Here is a 21,264-nt window from a genome sequence, read left to right as displayed (position 1 = left end):
CGTCAATTTCAAATCCCAAAATTTCTCAATCACTTCATTATCCCACATCATCAGCTGGGACACGCTGACAGACTTCCTACTCAAGGCATCTGCTACGACATTAGCTTTACCCGGATGGTATTTTAGTTCAAAATCATAATCCTTTAAGAATTCCACCCATCTCCGCTATCTCATATTCAGCTCTTTCTGATGAAATAAATATTTCAAATTTTTGTGATCACTTAACACAACAAATTTCTCACTGCCGTATTTGACATCCTCTTGGCAATCTTTTCACTCAGCCCTCTTTGAAACTTAGCAGATAAGAACTCGGGCATAGGTAGAGTACCCCCATAATTGGCAAACTTTACCAACTCATTGAATTTAGCCAAGTAGGCATCCACTGTCATCGACCCTTGTACAAGCTTATCAAACTCTCCTTGCTTTGCCTCCCAGATATCTCGGGGAAAATATTCTTCATGGAACAAGCCTTCAAATAAGGCCCATATCAGCTCTTCACCTGGAATAGTAAAAGGGCGAGTTACATTGCACCACCACTCGTGGGCATCACCCTCCAACATATACACAGAGTACAATAATTTCTGAGGATCCTGGTACCTCATAACCTGTAATATCTTATCTGTCCCTCTCAGCCATGTGGTAACTTCCTTCGGGTCCTTTGACCCCAAAAATACGGGTGGTTTGTGTTTTCTAAAAGATATGAGCCTTCGCTCATCAACAGCATCATCCACAACTTGCTCAGCAACCCCAGATGTCTGAACAACAGAATTCGGGTCAACAGAAGGTTCTGGAATATAAGTAGGATCAGTAGTATGGTGACTAGCCTCACTCTCCCCTTGACGAGGAGTAATAGACGGCTGATGGTCCTCAAGAGTTGAGGCCCATTAAGTGTAAATTGTTCCACAAAACCCATGTTTTGGTTATAAATCACTCCCTTCAACCTTCTTCTTTCCATATAGAGCAACTGTTTTGAATAGTGGACCAGAGCAATACCGAAAGTGGGAGTTAAGGTAGACCTGGAGCAAATTTAACATTATCTTTTTCACATCTGACTATTGGGTTAGTTTGCTTTGTTCAAGACACCTAAGGCCCATCAGAAGGAACCACAAAATGAAGAGAGAAGAAGAAGTGTTAGGCAGAAAGGAAAAAGAAAAAACCTGCTGTAGTACAACAGCAGTCAAAGGAAGCAATGGGAAGCCGCCACGTCAGCCACAACAGAGAAGGTGGAGGTGCTACCTCTGCTACAGTGCGAAAGCAAAGAAGCTGAGCAATCAAAAGCCGCCACGTCAGCTGCAGCAGAAGGAGTGGAGGTGCCTCCCTGAATCCGATACTCCCACTCACAAAGGGAGCCAAAAGCAAGGGGGACCACTTCCATTTAAGGCCAAGCTGGCAAAAAGTAAGGCTACCATTGGAGAGGATTTCTATTCGGAGCTGAGCTGGCAAGAAGCAAAGCTACCATTGGAAAGGATTTAAACAAAGCACGACCCTTGATGAAAGGAACAATGAAGATCAAATGAAGAACCCTATAAAAGGAACAAGCAATCCTCATAAAGGAAATCATCAGCGCCCATCCTAGGACTCGTCATCTCTTTTTTTTCTTTTTGTAAAAATGCTCACTAGGAGCTAACTTCCTCTAAGTAGGTGAGGGTTCCATAGAAGTAATCCCTTTTGTCTCAGGATAACTTTGTAAGGAACACATATTTTATAAATGAATTTTGAGTTGCTCTTTGGTTTAATTAATTGATTTTGTGAAACCCTTTGGGCTGGCAACCTCATCCCGGGAACACTCGGTTGATGAAACACTGACAAGGGCGTGTGGAGCATTCTCAAGATCCTGGGGTAGTTTAGCCTGAAGAAATGAGGGAGACACACCTGGAATGGGGAGCACTGCCATGTGAATCTATGCTCTTTTGAGAAGGCAGCATGGTTTCCTTGCATGTAACTCTAAGTACTATGGAGTAACGTGGAGAGTAAGGCCTTACCCTCTGCTTACCTATAGCAAAACAAGGGAAGGAGCAAAATCCACTTGTAAAATATGCTACCAAGCAGGGTTAACCAAAGGGATGAAAACATGGAACCCGTAACACCTACTTGACTTTTTCTGAAATTAATCTTAACTCAAACTTCTATCACAACCTTTTCCTCACGATAACTGAACTGTGTTTTACCAGCTGATGCTCTTACTTTCATTTCGTTGACTGCTCTAGAAGTTACTTAAATTGATGCCTTTTTATTCGATGACCGTGCTAAGTCATTCACTGCTCTCATCTGGTTCAGAATGGTTAACATTGTTTAACTAGCTGCCCAGAGATTGCTCTTTGTGAAGCTTAGCTGAGAATAATACTTTCTTTTATTGCTCCATTTTACAAATTAAGTTTCCTTTAGCGCTTCTTACTTCACAACTGCTCCCTGAGGACGATAAATCTGGGGCTACAATACCCTATATTGCTTGACATGTACGCTTGCGTATAGTTGAAGAGGGTTGCTCTTAGTCAGAGTAGATTGCTCCTGTTGGCAATCCTGATTATTACTCTGCACTCTTGCTCTCTGAAAAGATATTCCCGAGCAGCTCTCGGTTCAACCAAGCAACGGCGTAGGTGGAGGAGTCACCGTAGCTGTATGCAGAGGAGAATCATCCCTCCGATGACGAACTCTATTAGCCCTCATCTCAGTCATAAAGGCACACAACATATCCTAATTGTTCTTCATCAGGTTTTCAATCATAGTTCTATTGGCAGCCATCTCCGCTTGCAAAGCATTAAGAACTGCAGCAACCGGATCAGGCGGCTGAGGACCTGCACCCCGTGTTCCACGGCGGCCTCGTGCCCTACTCATGATATCTGTACATGTAACACAAATGAATGAGTTGATCAGACTCACACTGAAGAATCACATATACATTAATCAGAAATAGTTCACAGATAGCTATGCAACACAAAATACAATCATACATACTCAGAGTTCCTTTTTTGTCTGTCTGTCAAACAATTAAAGCCTTGAAGGCTGGTGATCTAGGTTATGTTTTCTTGGGTAGATTGGTGGGTGATAAGGAGATAGAGATTTCTATTATTCCGGTGGTTAATGAATTTATGGATGTATTTCTTGATGAGATACTGGAATTCCCACCTGAGAGAGATTGAGTTCTCTATTGAATTGTTGTCTGGTGTGGGGCCTATCTCTTTGAGTCCATACCAGATGTCGCCACTGGAGTTGGCTGAGTTGAAGAAACATATTGAGGAGCTATCTGCAAAGGATTTTATCAGACCGAGTGTGTCTCCGTGGGGAGCACCGATTATATTTGTGAAAAAGAAGGATGGAAGCATGAAATTATGTACTGACTACCGGCAGTTGAATAAGGTCACGGTTAAGAACAGGTACCCATTGCCGCGTATTGATGATTTGCTGGATCAGTTGAGGGGTGCCTGTGTATTTTCTAAGATAGATCTCCGGTCCGGATACCACCAGATTCGGATTAAGCCGGAGGATGTGCCTAAAACGGCATTCCGTTCTAGATACCGACACTACGAGTATCAGGTGATTCCTTTTGGGCTTACTAATGCCCCTGCTTTGTTCATGGACTATATGAATCGCATTTTTAAATCGTATTTGGACCAATTTGTAATTGTGTTCATTGATGACATTTTAATTTACTCTAAAAGCGAAGAGAAGCATACCGAGCATCTGAGGACTGTGTTGCAGATATTAAAGAATAAAAAGTTATTTGCGAAGCCATCTAAGTGTGAATTTTGGTTATCTGAGGTGCAATTTCTTGGTCATGTTATTTCTGCTAGGGGTGTTGCAGTGGATCCAAACAAAATTGATGCCGTAATTGACTGGGAACAACCGAAGACGGTGACTGAGATCCAGAGCTTTCTGGGTCTTGCGGGTTATTATCGTAGATTTATAGAGGGGTTTTCCACAATGGTACTATCGTTGACCCGATTGACACGAAAGGACACTCCTTTTGTGTGGACCCAGAAATGTGAGAAATGTGAGAAATGTTTTCTGGCTCTTAAAGAGAAGTTGACTACTGCTCCTGTGTTGACTCTTCCCGATCCGGAAGGTGAGTTTGTATTATACTGTGATGCTTCCAAGAAAGGTTTGGGGAGTGTGTTGATGCAAGAGGGGAGAGTGGTTGCTTATGCTTCTAGACAATTGAAGCCTCATGAGAAAAATTATTCGATGCACGACTTGGAGCTTGCGGCTATTGTGTTTGCCTTAAAAATCTGGAGGCATTTTTTGTATGGGATAAAATTTGCTATGTTTAGTGATTACAAAAGTTTGAAGTATTTGTTTGATCAAAAAAAGTTGAATATGAGACAGCGGAGATGGGTGGAATTCTTGAAGGATTATGATTTCGAATTGAAATACCATCCGGGTAAAACTAATGTGGTAGTGGATGCCTAGAGTAGGAAGTCTGTCAGCGTGTCCCAGCTGATGTTGTGGGATAATGAAGTAATTAAGCAATTCCGTGATTTAAAATTAACGAATTTCTTTGCTGGTAGGATGGGTGAAGTTGAGTGGTTACGAATTGAAAATGTGTTACACGAGAAAATTAGAGAAACTCATATACAGAACGATAGTATCAAGTATTTGAAAGGGCAGAGTGGAATGTCTTTGAATGAACAGGGATTACTAATGTATCAGGGCACGATTGTTGTGCCCAAAGAGTTAGCATAGGAGGTAATGGTTGAGGCCCATAAGGGTCAGTATGCTATACACCCAGGTGCCACAAAAATGTATCAGGATTTAAAAGAGAAATTCTGGTGGCCGGGGATGAAGAAGGATGTTGCTGAGTATGTATTAAGGTGCTTAATTTGTCAGAAAGTAAAAATAGAACATCAGAAACCGGCTTTTTTACTTCAGCCACTGGATATACCAGAGTGGAAATGGGAGAGCATCTCTATGGATTTTGTTGTTGGGTTGCCTCGGACCTAGGCTGTTTACGATTCAATTTGGGTTATTGTAGATAGACTTACAAAGTCAGCACATTTTCTGCCAGTACGAGTGGATTTCACCACGGAGAGGTTAGCAAAGTTGTATGTAAATGAGATTGTGAGGCTCCACGGGATACCGATTAGTATTATTAGTGATCGCGACCCAAAGTTTACTTCACGCTTTTGGGGAGCTTTGCAGTAGGCTTTTGGCACTCAGCTCGGGCTGAGCACTGCGTATCACTCGCAAACTGATAGTCAGACGAAAAGGACCATACGAACACTTGAGGATATGCTGAGAGCTTGCACACTGGAACAGGGTACTGCTTGGGACAAATATTTATCATTGGTGGAATTTTCGTATAATAACAATTTTCATTCTAGTCTGGGCATGGCACCGTATGAGGCATTGTATGGACGGAGATGTCGTACTCCTACTTGTTGGACTGAGGTAGGTGATAAAGAAAGGTTTGGTCCGGATTTTGTGCAGGAAACAACAGTGCAAATTGAAATGATCAGAGAAAAATTGAAACAGGAACAGAATCGACAGAAAAGCTATTATGATAATAAGCACAGACCGCTAGAGTTTGAAGAAGGCGACTATGTATTTGTACGGTTATCTCCGGTCACGGGTGTTTGCCGTGCGTTGGGTGTGAGGAAGCTGAGTCCTTGTTTCATTGGGCCGTATCAGATTATGAAAAGAGTAGGATTGGTGGCCTATCAGCTTGCTTTACCCTCTCAATTGTCCAATTTACATGATGTCTTCCATGTGTCGCAGTTGCGGCGGTATGTTCCGGACGAATTACACGTGGTGATACCGGATAATATTGAAATCTGGGAGAACTTAAAAACTCCCATTGGTCCCATTGAGATACTGGACCGCAGCAAAAAGAGGCTTAGAAGTAAAATTATTCCCATGTTGAAGATTCAGTGGGAAGGCCGCACACCTGAGGAGGCTACTTGGGAGCAGGAGGATGAGATTCTCCGGCTGTATCCTGAGTTAGCGGACATATATGATTTAATTTTGCGGACAAAATTTCTAAAAGGAGGGGTGAATATAACACCTCGTATTTCTAAATATATATTTATAAGTGATAATGTTGATAAAAAGGGTAGGATTAGTGAAAATCCGGAAATTAGTGCCAAAATACATAGAAAGGGCAAAATAGTAATTTACCAAACACGCAATTTTAGGAATGAAAATTGAGTCGAAGGTCTCAAATGGTAAAAATAATGCCAGAAATGGATTCAGGATGAAAAATCGAGTGGATAGGTATGTTTCGGACAATTTGATGAATAGTGACTTTACCAGTGTAAAATACTGCGGTATAATTGTACCGATAAGTGCGAAATTATGATCAGTATTTTTAGAAAGTAAAAATATGACGTGAACGAGAAAAATACGTAGGTTATGAATTTATGGTTTAAATTAGGTGATTTATTAAAGTTAATTCGCATATGGGACCCACCTATAGTCTTAAGTGAATTAGATTTCACAATTTCATCACATTCTCTCTTCTCCCTTTCTCTCCACCGTCGAGCACTCTCTATGGAAATGGGGTTTGAAGCTTTTGATTTTTCCAACTTAAATTCTAGCCACTTTTAGGGAGAACTCTCAACTACAAAGTTGTTAAGCATCATCTTGTGAGTGACTTTCCTTTTGAGAGCATCTTGTGGGTTGTAGTGTGTGAAGAGTTGTTCCTCCCTCTCCATATTTCGACCTAGGATTTGTGTGGGGGCTTGAGGGCTTGAAATTCTTGCATTGGTGCTTGGAATCCACTCCTTGGGTCCTTGGGAGTCCATTGGTAGTAAGTATTCACAACTTCATTGGTTTAATTTAGAAATCATAAAATGTATGAATGTTGGTTAATTAAGTGTTGGTTGGTTGATGTGGTTGGGGGCTTTTAATGATGTTGCTCCTTTCTAAATTGTTGCTAGTAATGATGTACAATGATGATTGAACGAATAAAAACTATGGTGATGTATAATTTTGTAACTTAGTGAAAATTGGTGGAAAATGATGAAATGGTTGGTTGTGATCATGAAGGTGATGGTTGAGAATTAGTGATTGGTTGTTGGGTATGAATAAATTGTAGGATGAGTTGATGAGTTGATGTGTTAGTGAATAATTGGGGATGGGTGAGTAAGTTGTAAAGCAATGTGATTGAGATAGGTAACCTTAATGTTGTGGGCCATTAGGTCTAAGGGATGGTGTTGAATTATATTATTGTGAAATTGATGAATTGTTTGTATATGTTTGATGGTCATTGTGTTGATCATATAGGTTTCCTCACACGGACGCGATAGAAACGGACTAAGCTTGGAGCTTACGTGTGGAGCATTGCTCTTGTAGTGGGGTAAACCTTTGGAACGTGGGTTTAGTCCCTTGTGTGCTCCACCACATCTAGTGGAAGGTTGTGGTTGGATATTGTGCGTTTAGCATTGTCTGATTATGTACTTCATGCATTATTGCTTATTTGTGTGTGAGATGTTTGTGGTCTCTGGCCAGTAAATGTGTGTTGGTTTGGACTTCCGCTGAAGATATCCTTTGAGGATTCCGGTCAGGTTTTGCTGTGGGGCCGACTCTGGGAGCGATACTAGGATGATCCAAACGTGGGACTTCCACTAGATAGGGCTCATGAGGAGTTCCAGTTGGGTTTTGCCATGGGATCGTCTCATCCATAGGAAAGGCACCAGGAAGCTTCCCGGGAGTTATATGATGGGGTCCTTGAACGTAATCCTTATGTGGATGTTCTTAGATTTGTGCCCAGTTGTTGTGATTTTGTACGTCGTGCATTTTGACATGATGTTATTGTTGCACATTGAGTAATCCATGGGGTGGAGTGATCCTCTAGTACCCTTGGTTTACTGAGATATATTTGTATATCTTACCCCGCATTTGGGAACATCATTTCAGGTTCAGGTGAGCACGTTGGAGCTTCGGCCAAGAAGCCCACCTAGTGGGAGATAGAGTTGATGCATGAGATTCATATGTCATTTTGAGAGATTCCTATATTTTGTTGACATTCATTGTGTAGAGGACTTAGTATATGAACATGGTATTGCATGTAGTTGTATTTACCATGCTTTTGTTGTTCATATGCAATCCTAAGTCCATTGATTATTAGTTGTATTTTGGAATCCAATTGTATATGCCTCACTTTATTATTTTGGATGTGGGTGAGCATGGGGAATGTCCATGCCACTTAGATTATGCTTAAAAATTTGTTGTTGTAAAGAATATTTTGTGGAGGTTTATAATTGATGGAAGGATCAATGACATATTGAATGGATTGAAGTATGATGTGATGTAAGAATGTCTATTAGGTGTTAAGAGAATGGGGAAATAGGGAGGAATTTCCTCGAGAAATTATATGAAAACAGGGGAGGCTTGTTGTGCCCAGCTGGAGAGCGTTTTAGCGCTGAAATGGGCGCTAAAATGCTCAAGTGGGTGTTTAAACACTTAAGTTGGGCGCCAAAACGCTTTGGCGACCTGGAGAAGGCAAATTTTTCTGCCTCTGGGCATTTTAACGCTCAGTTGGGCACCAAAACGTTACTAAACTAAGTTTTTGCTGATTTTTCGGGTTGAGCGTTTTGGCGCCCAACTGAGCATTAAAACGCCCAGAGGCAGAAAATTTGCCTTCTCCAAGTCGCTATAGCATTTTAGCGCTCAACTTTCGCGTTAAAACGCCCACTTGAGCGTTTAGCGCCCATTTTCACGTTAAAACGCCCAAGTGCAGGGACTTTTCCTCCATTTCACGAACATAGCGCGTTTTAGCGCCCATTTCAGCGCTAAAATGCTCTCCAGCTGGGCAACACATGCCTCCCCTGTTTTCATATAATTTCTTGAGGAAATTCCTTCCTCTTTCACCATTCTCTTAACACCTAATGAACATTCTTACATCATATCATACTTCAATCCATTCAATATGTCATTGATCCTTCCATCAATTATAACCTCCACAAAATATTATTTACAACAACTAATTTTTAGCATAATCTAAGTGGCAATTACCATGATTCCCAATATCATAGCCATTTTAAACATCAAATGGTCTATTTACAACATAAGACTCCAAATGCCTCAAAATATAACATATGTGACCATGGACAAGTCCCATGCTCGCCAAAATACAAATATAAACCACATGAGGCATATATAATTTCAGATACCAAAATACAACACCATGATTAAATGACTTAGAACTACATATGAACAACCAAAGCATGGCAACTATAATCTCATGCAATCCAATGTTCATACTCTAAGTCCAAGATACAAAATAAATGCTAGTATGTGCATCCTATGCAATCCTCCAAAATGCTATGCTCTCCATATGCACATCATGATCCAACTCCTCCATGCTCGCTATAGCCTGAAATGATGTCCCCAAACACGGGGTGAGATATACAAATATATCTCAGTAAACCAAGGGTACTAGAGGATCACTCCACCCCATGTCTCACTCAATGTGCAACAAATAACATCATGTAAAATGCATAACATACAAAATCACAAACAACTGGGCACAAATCCAAGAACATCCACATAAGGATTATGTTCAAGGACCCCATCATATAACTCCCGGGAATCTTCCTGGTGCCTCTCCCATGGATGAGACGACCCCATGGCAAAATATAACTGGAACTCCTCATGAGCCCTATCCAGCGGAAGTCCCACGTTTGGATCATCCTGGTATCGCTCCCAGAGTCGGCCTCACTGCAAAACCCGACCGAAATCCCCAAAGGATATCTCCAGCGGAAGTCCAAACCACACACATCTACTGGCCAGAGATCAAACAATTCACACACAACATGCTCCAAGCATGTCACACAATCAAGGAATAATGCATGAACATACATATTCACACAATGTCGAAAGCCAACCACAACCTTCCACTAGGTGTGGTGGAGCACACAAGGGATTAAAACCCAAGTTCCAAAGGTTTACCTCAAGTCCACAATTTTTCTTTCCCACGTAAGCTCCAAGCTTAATCCACTTTTATTGATTCCGTGCGAGGTAACCTATATTGATTAAACAACGATGATCAACAACCAATTGCATATAATCAATTAACTTCACAATAATACTAACCAACATAACCACTTAAGGCTAAAGGCTATTTTTCATTTCTTGAACTATCTCAATCATTTCCACCATCAAACTAACTCACCCACTATGCACCAAGGTATTAACCATTGATTACACAACATTCATCACCTTATTTTTCCTTAAACCAACCTATAGGTCGAATTCTACATGGAATCATGCTTCAAGGTTTTCAATCCATTCTACCACTTCTACACATCATACAATCTTATAATTCATTCATACAATTACTCCACAACTCAATTACCCAATCCTATCATCATGCCATTTCACAAAGCATTGGAATTCAACTCCAAATTTCACTAAGTTACAACTTTACAAATCACCATAAATTTTATTGCATCAATTATCATTATTTATCATTCTAAGCATTTAATTCCAAAAGAGCAACATCATTAAAAGCCCCTAACCACATCAACCAATCAACACATAATCAAACACTCATCCATTTTATGATTTCAATAAAAACTCCATGAGAGTGTGAAAACTTACCACCAATCAACTCCTAGGCAACCCAAGAACAAGTTTCAACACTTGAACGGTTCAAAACCGCCACCAACCACCACCAAAAAGCTCAAAACTGCCACCCACCATAGGAAAATGATCTCCTTGCACACTCAATTTCGTGGCTCAGAGCAGTTTCTTAGGAAACTCGGATTATTGTATGCTTGTGTTAAGTGCTGTATATTTGTATGTAGACTCTTATTTATACTGCACATGTGATTCCTTAGTATGGATCTGATCAACCCATTCCTTTGTGTTATATGTGTGGTCATTATAAGATGCATTCGTGACAACCCTGGAGCACCTAATGCCAGTCCTTATACTGGTGTTGTGGTTGCAGTGTTGACTGCTCCACGAACAGAGATGTTTGTAAGTCAATTATATGTAGTTGAGGAATTAGTGAAAACGAATTGGAGATGTGTCTAACCTTTTTTGGTAGAATGCTACCATAGTTGAATGTGTGGTCTTATGGTTAGTAAGTATGATCGAAATGAGTTGATATTATGATGATAATGTTGGTGAACATTCCTGTTAGGTGGTTTGCTGATGGTGGAAAAATATAAGTTCTGATAGGGGACGTTCCTCTGTTCTTGTAGAACACAAATTCGTCCCTTAGTTCCAACCCAAGTGCGCAAGTGCACGCATCAAGTAATAAAGGGAGTATTAATGCCCAAATTATCGTTCCCACGAGGATAGAGTGCTAATTATTGTTTTATCACTGTTTATAAAGAGTGAAAATGAGAAGAAAAGTTAGTAAATGAACTGTCTGGTCAAACGTTCCCTACTGTCTTGACAACGTTCCTCAAGAACAGTAGGTTCAATCTGATGGCAAACAGTTGCTCGCTGCGTTATGTATGTGATCCTTCCTGTTTAGAAGAAGGTGAGATAATAATCATTGGAGTTTTTATAAGTACTAATAAAATAAAAATACTAAAACAGAAATAACTATAATCAAGAGACAACATGGTGGTGGTTAAATCAGTTTAACAGAAGGAACAGATTTACTGCTTCACTCTTAAATGGGTTGTTTTCTCTGCTCAAGACTTAACACCTTTTGGCTTTGTCCTAGTTTCTTTGCCTGCCAGCTCTGATTCCTCAGCTCATGGTTTAGATGGCTCACAAGTTTCCATATTCATATGGCTCCCTTGACTCCAACAGGTACTTAGTTCAGAACCTTAAAATGGACGAATTGGCCCCTTATTCCTAAGGTGACCAGTAGCGTTTTTGCCATGACATCTACCTTCCCCCAATGGCTAAGCTATCTAAAATCCCTTCCTCATGGAAGTTCCTTTCTCAGTATGTACCCAATTTCCATTGGCGCACAATGAATATAGCTTACTCAGCCGAAGAAATACAAAAAGCTTCGGTCAAGAGTTTTGAAAACAGTTCTTTAAGAGTTTCACAGTTTACCCGTTCCACAGATAGTTCAGCTCATGGCTGATAGTTTAAACATAATTATTCTCAACTGAGATCACATAGACCTGAGATTCAGTCAAGAGATAACGATTGGAACGAAGAGAAAAACACTTATATTAATTTAAAAGACAGTTTACAAAAAGAAACAAAAAATGGAGAAAGATGGGTATTTGCTCGTGAGGAGTCTTGATGGTTGTTTACAGAGAAGAGAAGAGGGGTTGTCACTTAACTACAGTTACAACTTAAAATTAAACTAAGTTACTAACTTCTATTAAGTGATCTCTTCCTTTCGGATTGCAAACCCTCCAGGATTTGATGATGTTTTTGTGTGAGGGTGGTCCTATTTATAACTGGAAGAGGAGTGGAAAGACTGTAATTCCTTTGGAGCTAGTTGCTTGAATGAGGGAGCGGGACTGTGGCAGCAGAGTGTGAAGCTTGCGTGAATTTTTGAATGGAACAGGATTTGGTTATGATTAGCCGTTGTTTGCAGACCTTTCAATGTTTTGCTTCTGTTTTCAGCCAATGAGAACTCTTGATTCTCTGCTCTTCACGTTTCCAGCTGCTCAGTTGGTGCACCGCCTTGCTTTTTAGAAGTCTTTAACTCTACGTTACCTGCAAAGTGTACAGAAGCATTAAATGAATGGAGCAGGTGCATTAAATGCGTCTCAGTCCGTTCCCCTTTTAATATATTTTAAAGGAATACGTAACCATCCATTCCCCCACTGTGTTTTTGTCACAAATGTGTAAAACAAGTGATTTTCATGCTGAAGATGCTCATCAGATGACGGAACATATGGTATTTTGCCATCAAAATGGGCTTAGATGGGAACGAATTTACGTCCCATCAATTCCCTATATGTATGGAGTAGTTAAAATAATTGAGTATATATGGATTTAGTGGTATAACTTTGACATGGAGAGTGACTTGAAACCTCGATGAATTCTTGAAAAATTGAAACAGGCACAGAATCGGCAGAAAAGCTATTATGATAATAAGCACAGACCGCTAGAGTTTGAAGAGGGCGACCATGTATTTGTACGGTTATCTCCGGTCACGGGTGTTGGTCGTGCTTTGGGTGTGAGGAAGCTGAGTCCTCGTTTCATTGGGCCGTATCAGATTATGAAAAGAGTAGGATTGGTGGCCTATCAGCTTGCCTTGTCCCCTCAATTGTCTACTTTACACGGTGTTTTCCATGTGTCACAATTGCGGCGGTATGTTCCGAACGAATCACACGTGGTGGTACCAGATGATATTGAAATCTGGGAGAACTTGAAAACTCCCATTGGTCCCATTGAGATACTGGATCGCAGTGAAAAAAGGCTGAGAAGTAAAATTATTTCCATGTTGAAGATTCAGTGGAAAGGCCTTTATGGTATCAGAGCAGGCCTCTCTTCCAGTACGGTGTGGTTCGAGGACGAACCAGGCGGAAGCTGGTGGGCATGTAACATCCCGGGTGCTGACGATTGTATAGTTACTGGAAGAGCTAACATACAATTGAATGAATAATTAGTGGAAGAGCCATGTACTATCAGCGTGAAGGGTGCATGAATGAATCAAATAACACCGAAAAGAGAGGGATTCCAGAGACTGTGCTGGTATAGGACAATACAGTTGAGGATAGCTTATAAGAATTAATTGGTACTACCTATACTAACAAGATGCATCTACTTTTCGATAGCCCGGATCAGAAGAACTTCACAGTTAAGCGTGCTTGACTTGGAGCAATTCAGGGATGAGTGACCTCTTGGGAAGTTTTTCCGGGAAGTGTGCGAGTGAGGACAAAGCACGCTGAAAAGTCTCGTGTTAGTATGTGGGGATAGTCGTTGATGCTTGCAAGTGGTCGGGTGTTACATTATACCTCCTCACCTATTCAACATATCCAACCTACACCTAAGCCAATTCAACCTGATCCTTGCCTTCGTTGTTCCAATCGTACATAATATAATCCTATTTACTTAATCGACTTCCATTGGAACCTTGCTTCCAAAACACCATATCCTTTAACCTCATTTCTCACATAGGATTTTTTTCCCTTCTGATTACTCTAAACTTTGCCTTAACATTAACTCCATATATGATCCTCAAACCTATGTTGAAGCTATTCAACACACTTGCTAGAAAGAAGCTATGGTTGCTGAACTTCAAGCTCTCCAGCAAACTAAAAACTGGTATCTAACAAATTTTCATCCTGGAAAGCGTCCCATTGGATGCAAATGGGTGTTTAAGACAAAGCGGCATGCTGATGGTAGCATAGAATGCCACAAAGCATTCCTCGTAGCTAAGGTTATACCCACCTCGAATGTGTGAATTTCCTATATACATTCTCTCTGGTTGCAAAGGTTGCTACTATAAGAATTCTCCACAGTGTTGCCACTGCGAGGGGGTGGCACTTAGAGCAACTCGACACCAATAATGCATTCTTGCTCGAAAAGTTACGTGAAGAAGTCTACATGATGTTGCCTCCTAGAGCATAATCAAATAAGCCCAACCAGGTGTTTTGGCTATAAAAATCTTTGTATGATTGAGACAAACGAGTAGACAGTGGAACTCTCACCTTAGTTCTGCTCTCACTTCCATTGGGTACAAATAATCTGAGCTGATTATTCATTACTCACCAATGTGACTTCGAATTTGTAACATCCCGCATAATCAGGAAGTTACATAAATTTCAGTTAAGAACATGGGAGCATGTCATGAATTCGAATTATATATATATTTAGGGTGGACTTAATTTAAATTGGGAAAAGTATTTTAATTAAAATTATGGGTGAGTATATATATTTTAGGAATTCGAAACTCTAGTTGAAAGGATATGATTAATTTAATCATGACATATAAAATTTTGATTAATACTTAGAAGGAATAGGGAATAATAAAACACATGAGATAAGGGTCATGACGAGAGGAAATTGGACCCCGTCTACCCTTTAGGTTTCGGCCCAAAGACCTTAGGGGAAGGCTTGAGGCAGCCCAAAACTTTTAACCAATCCATTAACCTATCTTAAGAAATCTGAATGCATGATCAATTATTGGTCACAATCTAAATGCATGTCTTCTTATTGGGAAAAAGATACACAACCACACCCTTCTCACCACTTCGGCCATGGACACATTACAAGGGGAGTAAACAAATTGAATCCTGGCCATTTGATTAAAAATATGACCAGCCACTCTAGCCTCTTTCCCTTCATGCGCATCACAAGGAACAAATTAGAAAACTGATTGTGCAACCTCTAACTCAGAACCACCACTCAGCATACTTCCTCTTCACAAACCGTAAACCACCAAGAAGAACAACAAGAAAAACTATGCTTCCATCCTTCCCCATCACCTCCTCCACAAACCGTGAGCCCTTAGGAAGATAGCCAAACACATAGCAAACATTCTCTTCCTCTTCTTGTTCGGCCGGACCTCAACACCCAAGGAGGTATTGCATCTTCTCTTCTTCCTTGTTCATCGCGCATCCCTTCGATTTGATAAGGACTTCCACTTGCATGCAAATTGGAACATAAGTTTACTTCCATTCCTCTCCTTCTTGTTGGCTGAAGACCACCATCCAAGGAGGCGAGCTATTTTCTCTTCTCCTTGTCCATCTCTACACAAACCGATCCTCATTGAGTGTTTCCCTTTTTGCATGTACAAGGTTCTTCCTTGATTAAATCGTTCCCTCCATCGCATGCAGCTGGGTTTGAGTTCTTGAAGCGTTGGAGGGTAAAAGATAGCTCCTGATCCGATTTGTGGCTTCGGTGTGTAAAGGCAAGAAGACGTAAGTTAATCCCAATATCTCCCTTTGTTCCCTTGCTGTCCGACCTTACATGTATGATGGGGAAGATGCATTTCTTTTTCATTCCTACTCCCTTGCTTCTGACCTTTTGGACCGCTTGGACCTAGTGCTTGCAAGCACAAAGAATTGATTTTTGGAGCTTGGAATATAGTCTCCACCATTGAGTAGACTGTTTTGTTGGACTATATTGTTGTATCTAGCTTTGCATGTGTCAAACTTAATTGTACAGCATGCTTTTAGGACCCCCTTAGCGCACCCTAAACCTTGTCGTTAATGCTATGTAATTGATAAATTAGTAGCACCTAGTTGATGGCTCCAAAACCGTTTATGCATATCTTAGAAACCTTGATTTTTATCATTTGTCAATGTTTGGTAAAATTAACATCAAGTTAGAAAAATTATTTAGGAAGAGAACCATGAAATCCGTTTTGGACCAAGCCTTGCGTGTGTTTGTAACTCTTGTAGACAGCATGTTAAATGACCTATTGGCCCATGCCTAAGTCAAGTTGGTAGTGTCTTGTTAATGGAAAATGGATGCACCAGAGAATGGCCTAAAAACCGTGTATGTTGCATATAGGAACCCTTGGTTTGTCCATGGCTAAACAATATGAAATTAAAGTTAAGTCAGAAAAATATTAGAACAATTAAGTTAGAGATTAAATTAGTAATTAAAGCATGACATTTCGGCTAAAATCCTAGAATTGGAAGCATGGAAATTACTTGCGAATTATAGGAAAAATACTATAGAATTCTGATTTGGTATTGTGTGGATTAGGTGCCCAAGTCTCTAATAAAAGGGGGGCTGACTTGGTGAGATTTTGGTTGGAACTCTAAATTATCAGGTAAGTGTTCGGTTGATTACCCTTTGTGACTATTAGTTTGGTACTTGGATTTTTGAACTGTTGCTCATGTGTCCCTGTATATGTAAGTATTCTGTTGGAAAATATTGTACTCTGTCTTTTGAATTTGGACCTATTGGAATTCTGTTTTGAAGACACATTTGGTTTGAATTTCTGCTGTCATAGTCATGGAAACTATGATTCTCTGATTTTGATATTTAGTCGTGCTCATGAACATCATAAGACTGCATTTTGTCATGTGTGTGCGAAGCAAATCATATCATATCATATAGTATTATGCATTCAATTTTGGAAACCGAAATATTTGATAAAAGTAAGAATATGTTTGAGCATGCATCATATAGGCATCCCTCAGGTACCAGGGAGAAGGAACCGTGGCTCAGTTCGCATAGGTCGCAGTTGGAATTCCTCTCTGTTAGGGCCAAATGGAATCTCCACTGTGTTAGGTAGTATGTGCACATTAGTGCTATGAACATACAGTATTTCGGCGTTATATACACATTCTGATTAGTATTCTGGCGTTATATACGCATTCTAGTTACATTTTAGTATTTGTTCGGAAATTAATTGATGATGCGACTATTTTGGAAATTCTGTATCTAGACTAATATTGTTGCACTACTGGTTTTTCTGCCACACTACTGGGATTTTTCTCACCCCTTTGGGGCTCAATTTTTATAAATTGCAGGAGGATGAAGAAGCACATGATGAAGTATTTGTTTTAGATTTATCCTATTTGATTCTGCTGTTTGGAAACTCTATTGTTTGATGGTTGTGTGCTGCCTGTTCGAAGTTTATGTAATATTTTGTGAGACTGGAAAATATTGGAAAAATGTCTTACCTTGCTGTATTTGGATTTGTATATTCTGCCTGAAACATATGTAATTCTGGTAGTTGATTTGCAAAAACAATTTATGCCTGAAGTAGTATGAATGAGGCACGAAAACCTCCTCAAGAGAGATGTCTGACGTGTGATAGATTATGATTGGTTGATGCCTGAATGACGAATAAATAATGAAGTCTGGAATTTTGACGACTCCCAGTGTTTGATGAGATGATATACCAGCTGTTATCGGGAAAGGGTCTGGCCAACACATTCTTCGGTAACACGGTAGTGTCAAATTGTCAAGCACCGAGATTAAATTAATGAAAAATCTTTGGTTGGTGGTTTTAGTACCTATGCATGAAAATAGGTGGGAAGTTAATCCAGGAAATGACTTGAATATTCGGAATAAGTAAATTATACTTTGTAGTACAATATGATCGAAGGTAGTAATCAACAATCTTTTGAGACTGAATTCGTGTTTAAGTATGTATTAAGAGTGAGTTGTCTTCTGTTGATAAATTGAATGTATGAAAACTTTTTATCTGGGTATCAGTTTGTCAGGTATAGCAAATGAAGAGAAATATTTGAAACTGGATTGTTGGTCGAATATAAGAATTTGAGTTTATGAATTGGTTGATTTATCTTAACCCTCTAGTATGTAATCTCCATAGTAGTAATGCCTAGTTAAATTCAGTTTGAGTACTGTGCTCAAGAAATTCATTTTGTTATGTAATCTGAATGTGTGGGTTCTGTTTTAGTCTAACTACTTCATGGAGACTCTTTTATTTTGGGAACCTGGTGTGTTAATTTTTTTGTTTTGAGCACTTGATTTTATGAACTCTCTTTTATGTTGAAAACTGGATTTAATGTGTGGTATATATTATGAAGAGTATATGAACCGAATTTGATGTAAAGGGTATGGTTTTGGGTAGTGGATGTATTTCAAATCAAGTAGAATTGAAGCTAAAAAGGACTCATGTAACTCAGTTTGTTTTACCCCTAATGAAGTTTCCTTTGAAGTTATTTTGAGACTAAAGTTCTTTAAGAAGAAAACTAAAAGAGTTGTATCTTGTGATAACATGAACATTAGAAAAATTGAAAAATTTACCTTGACCTTGTTGCTAAGGGTGTGGCCGTATATATATTTTTTTAACTTATCACTCTAAATGGAAATTTAACTGCAACTAGGATTTTGAATGTGATTATCGTGAACTTGAATTATGAATGCATGGTCTATTTTGGTGGATTACGATTGGAAGCTGTTTCAAAATTGTAATGTTTATCAATGATTGGGAAGTTCATATCATGGTTAATGAATCCTCTGATCAGTGGAGTTAATTACATCCGAGGTACCTAGGACAGCGGAAAGCTCGAGGAAGTTTCCTCATATGGCTGTTTTGACGAACTGCATGAGAGGTACCTCTTAACATGATATGTATGAAAAGCATGCTAGAATTGATTAGCTGTATACAGGACTGGTTAGTCTCTATGTTTTTGTTGAATACGTTTTAGAAGAATAGACTTTGTGACACTTGACTCCAGGAAAGTATTTAGGTAGTATCTATAGAATAAGTTAATGAGCTAAACATCTCATGTAATTATGGCAATTAGGAGTAGTACATCAGAATCTCTGTATCCCTTACTTTTGTCTATATAACTCAGTTTCCTCTATAGAGTTTAAAAACATACAGCTTTCATTATATGCCTCTTCTTTCTCTCACCTTAATAAGGTATTTCGAGTTTAATTAGGGGTGACTCCTAACCATGTATGTTGGGTAAAACCATTACCCATCAATATAATTCTTCCTTTCGTAAGATAGTGTCAAATATTATACTACTCACTTAATTGATACCTTTAAATTCTTATACCTCGAAGGTGATGGACTAAGGTCCTTAGAAAATAAAAGTATTTGATGGAAGGCTTAACTAAATTCTCGGTATTGAAGCTTTGTGATTTTATGAAGACTTTTCTAACTTGTAATTTGCGATGGGATGTGTTCTGTTTCATTTGCTCGAATTCCTGAAGGCTTCTAAGTTATGGAATTCTACCTGGGATGTTAACAAGGAAGGTAATTAGTGTCGAAGTCTGAATATAAGACGAATATGTGATGTGTTTAGTTAGTGAACTGAGATTTTATCATAAGTAAGGAGTAAGTTAGGAGTGGTGGCACTTCTAATTTGTAACATGTACACTGCAAAGATGAAATATTTGTAATTATGGATCCTAGTTAATTAGCCCCTCTGTTTGCGCAAGTAATAGGCAGGTGTTGTCTTGTTTGTTTAATTTGTCTAATTCAGAATCGTGAAACTTTGTTTGTGTACCAATTGGGGAAGTAACTGTGTAAATTGAACTGTTAACTTCTCAACCAATTATGCATAAAACTCTAGAGTCATCTTGTAGGTAATGAAGTTCAATTTTTATGATTAAATTATCGGGACACAAAGGATGAAGTAAACAAGATGATTATATGGTATTATGCATGAATACATAAAAGGGCAGGTGACATGTTATTGATATTGACACACATAAAGAAACAAGGAACATAAATAATAACGTCAATGGATAATCACAAATTTATACAGGCATAGAACCAGTTTCATAACTTATTTAGGCACTAGAATAGGATTTCTTTGGGTCTTAAAAAGAGATCATGAAAGTGGAGACCTAGGTGGTTGTTTTCTGCCAACTGTCGAGTATAAATTTGATATAGTAAAGAAGTATTTTTAAATGGATTTGTCTAGTTTGCCAACTAATTATGTACTCAAGCCCTGAGCTTCATTATAATTTTGGATAGCTGGAGTTTCTTTGTTTAGTAAGATTATATGTCGGCCTTACTCCATCTTTGTTGCAGTATGATCTTTAATGTTGTTTAAAAAGAAACCAGACAATTGTTTTGTTATGATTCAGATTAGGGAAAATTTTTATTCGATTCCATGTGAGTAAAATTTTATTATATATATATATCTAATGAACATGTAAAGTACAATCTGTTTGTAATACCCCGAATTAAGGATAGACGACTTTTATAGATGCCTGTCTGAATGTAATATAATGTATTGCATGAATGCAATTGTGTTAGGTATTTGACTTAAGCAGTTTTCGAGATGGTAGGACGAAGTTTAGGGACAAACTTCATATTTTGGTGGGGAGTGTAACATCCCGCATAATTAGGAAGTTACATAAATTTCAGTTAGGAACATGGGAGCATGTCATGAATTCGAATTATATATATATATTTAGGGTGGGCTTAATTTAAATTGGGAAAAGTATTTTAATTACAATTATGGGTGAGTATATATATTTTAAGAATTCGAAACTCTAGTTGAAAGGATATGATTAATTTAATCATGACATATAAAATTTTGATTAATACTTAGAAGGAATAGGGAATAATAAAACACATGAGATAAGGGTCATGAAGAGAGGAAATTGGATCCCATATACCCTTTAGGTTTCGGCCCAAAGACCTTAGGGGAAGGCTTAAGGCAGCCCAAAACTTTTAACCAATCCATTAACCTATCTTAAGAAATCTGAATGCATGATCAATTATTGGTCACAATCTAAATGCATGTCTTCTTATTGGGAAAAAGATACACAACCACTCCCTTCTCACTACTTCGGCCATGGACACATTACAAGGGGAGTAAACAAATTGAATCCTGGCCATTTGATTAAAAATATGACCAGCCACTCTAGCCTCTTTCCCTTCATGCGCATCACAAGGAACAAATTAGAAAACTGATTGTGCAAACTCTAACTCAGAACCAACATTCAGCATACTTCCTCTTCACAAATCGTAAATCACCAAGGAAGAACAACAAGAAAAAC

At 39.0% G+C, this 21,264-nt stretch overlaps 1 protein-coding gene across 1 annotated transcript; it reads right to left on the bottom strand.

The window, feature by feature from the left end:
• Nucleotides 1–221: 221 nt before the first annotated feature.
• LOC133287933 (uncharacterized) lies at nucleotides 222–2,667 on the bottom strand. The gene is made up of 2 exons (XM_061485634.1): nucleotides 2,611–2,667; nucleotides 222–857 (listed from the first exon to the last, which is right to left on the bottom strand). The coding sequence occupies exons 1-2, from the start codon at nucleotides 2,665–2,667 to the stop codon at nucleotides 222–224; spliced, it is 693 nt and encodes a 230-aa protein (XP_061341618.1).
• Nucleotides 2,668–21,264: the final 18,597 nt, after the last annotated feature.

The sequence above is a fragment of the Gastrolobium bilobum genome, unplaced genomic scaffold (assembly GCF_033153095.1).
Source record: "Gastrolobium bilobum isolate Gb01-03AN ecotype WA unplaced genomic scaffold, APGP_CSIRO_Gbil_v1 utg9653, whole genome shotgun sequence".
In the NCBI taxonomy this organism is placed as follows: Eukaryota; Viridiplantae; Streptophyta; class Magnoliopsida; order Fabales; family Fabaceae; genus Gastrolobium; species Gastrolobium bilobum.
The sequence above is the reverse complement of the archived record's forward strand: the minus strand, read 5'-3'. Positions and strand labels throughout refer to the sequence as shown.

Excerpts from the sequence above, each read along its gene's own strand:
- LOC133287933 (XM_061485634.1), bottom strand. The coding sequence starts at position 2,667 with ATGAGGGCTAATAGAGTTCGTCATCGGAGGGATGATTCTCCTCTGCAT. Across the intron at positions 858-2,610 it reads CTCCTCTGCATACAGCTACG|CCGTCTATTACTCCTCGTCA; the intron begins GTGACTCCTCCA and ends GAGGACCATCAG.